The sequence below is a fragment of the Sminthopsis crassicaudata genome, chromosome 2 (assembly GCF_048593235.1).
Source record: "Sminthopsis crassicaudata isolate SCR6 chromosome 2, ASM4859323v1, whole genome shotgun sequence".
In the NCBI taxonomy this organism is placed as follows: Eukaryota; Metazoa; Chordata; class Mammalia; order Dasyuromorphia; family Dasyuridae; genus Sminthopsis; species Sminthopsis crassicaudata.
In genome coordinates this window covers 398,879,128-398,885,127 of record NC_133618.1, presented here as the reverse complement: position 1 = coordinate 398,885,127, position 6,000 = coordinate 398,879,128, and the positions used below count along the sequence as shown (strand labels likewise).

General features: G+C 44.2%; 1 protein-coding gene across 2 annotated transcripts in view; it reads right to left on the bottom strand.

The window, feature by feature from the left end:
• Positions 1-281: 281 nt before the first annotated feature.
• NDST1 (N-deacetylase and N-sulfotransferase 1) overlaps positions 282-6,000 on the bottom strand; it is a 51,297-nt gene continuing 45,578 nt past the window's right edge. Inside the window, exons 14-17 of one of the 2 annotated variants that reach the window (XM_074291798.1) lie at positions 5,237-5,346; positions 3,692-3,794; positions 1,265-1,380; positions 282-512 (exon numbers count right to left, since the gene is read on the bottom strand). In XM_074291798.1, coding sequence (XP_074147899.1) covers positions 476-512; positions 1,265-1,380; positions 3,692-3,794; positions 5,237-5,346 — 366 coding nt within the window. In that variant the 3' untranslated portion in view covers positions 282-475. Of the gene's footprint in view, positions 513-1,130; positions 1,381-3,691; positions 3,795-5,236; positions 5,347-6,000 lie in introns of those variants that run through there. The other variant, XM_074291797.1, reaches the window with a different exon arrangement.

Genomic DNA, 6,000 nt, shown 5'->3' with positions numbered 1-6,000 from the left:
AATCAGGCAGCCTCAGGTGAGACAGAGAAAGCGCCACCCTCCCTTAGCGACCAGACGCCCCGCCACCGTCCTGATGGGAGCAGCGGGCCGGACTCAAACAAACCCGACGAAAGAAAGGGGGAGAGAGACAGACAGAAAAAGGGAGGGAGGGAGACAAGAGACAGGCGGGAAGGAGGGAGAGACAGAGAGATACAGACGGAGATAGTTTATATAAAATAACACAGTGTAGCCCCAGTAATCGGGGTACAAACTCTGGCACCAAGAAACAAAAAACCAAAATATTAAAATACTTCAGCTTTTAGTATTGAGAGGTTTTAAAAGGTTCTCCGGGAAGCCTCGGCCTGCTCACAGCAGGAACAGAGGCAGAGGTACCGGCTGCAGGCACCACCTTCACTGCCCATAGCCTTTGCTTGGGGCTGGAGGGAGATTTTATGTACACTGGAATGGGTTCTGGTAGCTGGACCCTGGGGTCGCCTCAGTCTTTTACCACAGAAAACACCACGTAATCATATCTGAGGAGGGGAAAGAGGTGGGGGAGAGGTTAGGGTAAGTATTCTGGGACAACTCCAGGACCTGGTCCTGCGAGTCAGGATGTTAGGATGGGGGTTAAAAAAATCCCCTGGAAAGATCCCCCGGGGACTGAGTAGATACTGCAGGTACCGAAGACATGTTAAGGACAGAGAAGGGAAGGTATTGATCAGATGGGCTCCAGGACTCTCTGGAGGCCATCAGACTGAAGTCCAGCCTGGTAACCAGCTCCGAGTACCAGACCCGCGTCTCTGAAGGGCCTTTTCCGAAATGGACAGGGGTGTATCCTGGACCCCCGTCCTCTCTAGCAAAAGGCCCTTCCTGCCCCACTCTACCCCCCTCACTGTCCAGCGATTAATACTGAGGGAGTGCCCTGCCTGGGGGAAGGGGAGTGCCCGGGGCACAGCCAGGAGTAGTACAGAGCCCCTCTCACGAGGCAGGGGCTTCTCTCTAAGTGGAAGCGACCTTACACCTAGGGAAGCTTCGAGCAGGTCTCAGGAAGTGCTGGGGGCCACATGCCTGGTTGGAGGCCCGGGCTGCGGGAGGCTCTGGAGCTCTCTTCGGCTGCACCGGGCGCTTCTTCTTCCCGATTCCAGGTCAGGCCTTGGTGGGGTACTGCTCAGAAGTGCTTGGCAGTTCTGGGCTATGTTCCACACCCCGGGTGGCTCAGTGTGAGGCTGGGGGCTCCCTGGCCATCATGAATGCTCACTCTGGTCATGAGGATGGCAGCAGCTACCTAGTGTTCTGGAGGTCCTCCCGCAGCCAAGTGGGCAAGGTCTGGCCCATCTTATAAAGCAGCTTAGAAAGTTCGATGTTATGGTCCCGGTAATAGTCTCTTAAGAAGGCTCGTGACTGTAACAAGAAAGGGAAACCAAAGGTCAGTGGTCTGCTCCGAACTCAGCCCATTCCCTCCAGTATAACATGACCCAGTCTCAACCTTAAAAACGCATTATTTCGTTCAAAGGGTAACTGTTTTCCTGCGGGACAGCTAGGGAGTACAGTGGAGAGAGCAGGAGTTCTCAAACTGTTTCCACTCATGACCCCTTTTTGCCTGAGAAATTTTCAGACAACCCTGAGTATGTAGGTATATAAAACGGGTGTACAAATCAAATATTTACTGATAATGAATCATAATTTCACAACCCCCACATTCGGTTATATTGCAACCCACCGTGGAAGAAGCTTGAGATAAAGCGCCATGTCTGAAGTCAGGAAGATCTGAGTGATGTGGCTGACGGCACCCTAGGCATATTACTTAACTAACATAAACTCCTATTTGCCCAAGTTCTCATCTATAAAATGGTGCTACCCAGGAGAAGCAAACAGCGGACCACTCCAGGATCTTTGCCAAGTGAACCCCATGAACAGTGCACAAGGTCACAGAGAGTCAGACACAACTAAACAACAACAATCCCTAACTAGATTCTTTTGGACCACTGGGCCTGTGACTTCATTGCTATACTATGTAACTCCTAATAAGGAAACTCTCAAAGCTGATGAGTATCTGTCCTACAATTTATAGTCTGAGAGACTAGCTGGAGCCACTGAGAGCTTAAGTGATTTGCACTCCATCACAAAGTGAAATCGGTGTAAAAGGCAGCACCTGAAGCCAGGTGTTTTTTACTCCAAGATCAGCTCTCTATTCATTGTCTATCTCAAATAAATTTTGTGATGAAGAAAGTCATCTGAACCCAAAGAGAGGACTGTGGGGACTGAGAGTGGATCACATTTTTTTTATTGTGGTTTGTTTGCATTTTATTTTTTTATTTTTTTCCTTTTTTTTCTGATTTTTCTGGAGCACCATGATAATTGGGAAAATCTATATAGAAGAATAGGACATGTTTAACATATTGGATCACTTGCCATCTAGGGGAGGAGATGGGAGGAAGGGAAGGAAAAAATTTTTGGAATCAAAAAATTCTGCAAAGGTGAATGTTGAAAATTATCTATGCATATGTTTTGAAAATAAGCTTTAATTTAAAAAAATTTTTTTAAAGAACTTATAGTCGGGGCAGCTAGGTGGCGCAGTGGATAGAGCACCAGCCTTGAATTCAGGAGGACCAGAGTTCAAGTCTGGTCTCAGACACTTAACCGTCCTAGCTGAGTGACCCTGGGCAAGTCACTTAACCCCAGCCTCAGGGGGGGGAAAAAGAAAAAAAAGAACTTATAATCTAGTAGAATGACTATGAAAAAAATAAGATAATATCAAATGATGACAATGATAAAGATGATAGGTGGTGCTTCAGGGTCTACAAAATACTTTACATACATTTTCTGAACTCTGGCCATGTTGCTCCCCATCCTCTTCTGCCCTGGAAACCTGTGCTAGACATGAGTTTATACTTTATCTAGTCTTACACCAGGTCTCCATCACCAACTAGTTCCAGAAACCATGTCTAATTTCATGCCCCCTTATTTTTACTTCTGCCCTCTTTTTATGTATTTTCTTTCCCTATTAAAATGCAAGTTCTTGCTTATTTTTATCTGTATCCCCAAAACTTAATGCAGTGCCTGGCCCATAGTAAGCACTTAATATGTGTTTATTACAAGATAATATTGTTGGACAGGTGCAGGATAAAGTCTTCTATGTGAAATCCAAGTAGAAGACAATGGTCTTCTACTTGAAGTAATGAGTAATGACTCATGGTGAGGAGAGGGAAGAGTTGATGAGATAGGAAGCAAGAAATTGGATTTCAGCAGATGAGTAAGAATGCTAAAGGCAAAGGGGGAAAGGGAGGACATCTGAGGCATGAAGAACAGCATAACAGAAAGCCCAGAGATAGGAGAGCACAGGGTATGTTGGGGGTATAAACTGGTATAGTCTTTTTTTTTCCCCCTGAGGCTGGGGTAAGTGACTTGCCCAGGGTCACACAGCTAGGAAGTGTTAAGTGTCTGAGATCAGATTTGAACTCGGGTCCTCCTGACTTCAAGGCTGGTGCTCTATCCACTGCGCCACCTAGCTGCCCCTATAATCTTTCTTTCTGTACTAGTATTTCTGGAAAAATATGACCTCCAAGAAATTCCAATAAAATTCAAGAAACTTTTTGTTTCAGAAAACTTGAGGTACTTCCCTAAAAGTCCCTATGATCCGAATTAACCTAGCTATACCCTCCCACCCTTCACATCAGGCAATTTGGGACAAGAAGCAGCTCCAGCTACTCACATCCAAATCCATTTCTGGGTACTTCCTGCCTTTGCTTTTGCCCAAGCACTTGGTTTTCCCTCCTTCAAGCAGTTGACACCAGAATCCTTTCTTTGCATCATACCTGTATAGAGAAGAGAATAAATTAACGCCACTCAACATGTCTCCCCAATGGAATAGACATTTTCTTATACAGAATACAGTTCAAACCCAGTCGCTTAGAGATCGGCAAAGTACTTAAAACTATAGAGACAGGATCAGTGTGTGATGTTACAGGATAAGTACTGGACTTGGAAATAAAAACGCCAGGGGTCAAGTTCTGGGTCTGAGATGTACTAGTTATGAATCTTAGGCAAAGTATTCCCCTTCTCTGGGTTTTGGTTTCCACATGTATCAACTGGGAATAGTTTACTACTAACCCGTAGGGTTGTAAGGAAATCCTCTATTAACTTTGAAAGGCTCCAGAAATGTGAGGAGCTATTATCATCGCCTTAGGAGAGAAGATAATAGTATACCTGGAAGACTTAGGAATTATAACATATGGGTCAAAGCTGCAGAGAAAGAATGAGCAACAAATGTGCACCAAAACAATGATTACTAAAAGGGGAAAACAGGAACATTTAAACCAAAAATGGAAGAAAAACTGACAAGTTTTAGGTTGACCATATCCCAGCTACAAAGGTGGATTTTTCTTTTTTAAAAACTGATGGGATACTTGCAGAGATGGGGTGACTATGGATGTAGAACACTGCATGTACCACCAGACTTTATCAATTGGTTAGTTTTATTAAACTGCTTTTCCCACCCTCACCCCTATCTCTTTTTAATTTTTTTTTAAGATAGCACTCTGCATTGGGAAAAAGGAAATAATATTGAGAAATAAAAGTGATATAAAAACAAATGGTACTTTTTCTCAAAAGAAGCTGAAGAGACCTTGGATCAAAGAACATCAGAGCTGAAAGAACCTTAGGAATCACATCCCTTTGCCCTCTCATTTTACACATGCAGAATCCAAAGCCCAGAGAGAAGTAACTAACAGTCCCAAAGCGAATCAGTGGTACAACTAAAATCCAAATTCTCTCGCTCCGACTACTGGGATTTCTCCAAGGTGCTTTACTACATTCAACAATTCACATAAAGAAGAGAGATGACCCCTAGAAAATATAAAACCAGATGTGATGCGAGTCTCCTATTCACAGGTTCCCGCAGAAGAGCTTCCCTTGTATATGGTATGAGATGTTGGTTTATACCTAGTTTCTGCCAGACCGATTTCAATTTATCTTAGCAATTTTTGCCAAATAGTGAGCTTTTACTCTGTTAGCCAGGATCTTTGGGTTTATCCATCACTAGGGCATTATGTTTACTTGTTTCTGAATGTTGATGTTCCTGCCATGGAAACAGCTATACATCATGGCACACAAGGGACACTGCCTATCCTGAAAAGGCCAGTGGGATCCAGTTACTCCGGCTCCAGAGCTTGGGGATGTGCTTCTGACATCAAAGCACAGCATACGGGGAAGACAGGTCAGAAAGGTCCTTGGGCTTTGGGGTTAGGACAACACTCACACCAGAGTTTTATGGTAATCAATAATGTTGGTCACCCCAAGGAACTTCTGCACAGTGTCCATCACTTTGGCTGGTTCGGTCCGGAGCAGTTTGCCATCCAACACCAGGATCTGAAAGAGTAGTAAGGGGAATCTTACATGGCCCGTCTCATCCCCGCTCCCTCCCTACCCCATAATCTGCCAGTGTGACCAATTGTGGCAGTGAAAAGGGTACTGGATGCAAATCCTGAAAATGAGACAGGGCCAACTAACTTTCCCCCAATGGACTCTTCTTCAAGCAGGCCATTCTGGCTAATGTAGAAATATGCTTTGCATGATTTCATATGAATAATGGGTATTACATTTCCTGCCTTCTCAATTAGTTGGAGGAGAGGGCAGAAAGGGGGAAAGAATTTGGAACTAAAAATAATATTTTTTAAATTAAAAAACCAAAATAAAATGAAACAACTAGGGCCTTTCCCAACTTCACAGAAGAAGGAGACCAAGATAAGAGAGGATCTCCATGGAATCATGTAATTGGAGTTTTAGCTGAGGGAACTGAAAATAAATATTTGGTGTAAGAAAAGGCTTATGAGGAACATAAAAGCTATTTTTAAAAATTTGGAGGGCTGGGCAGCCAGTTGGCACAGTGGATAGAGCACCAGGCCTGAAGTCAGGAGGACCAGAGTTCAAATCTAGTCTCAGACACTTAACAATTTCTAGCTGTGTGACCCTGGGCAAGTCACTTAACCCCAAATATCTGGGGGAGGGCTATCATGTAAAAAA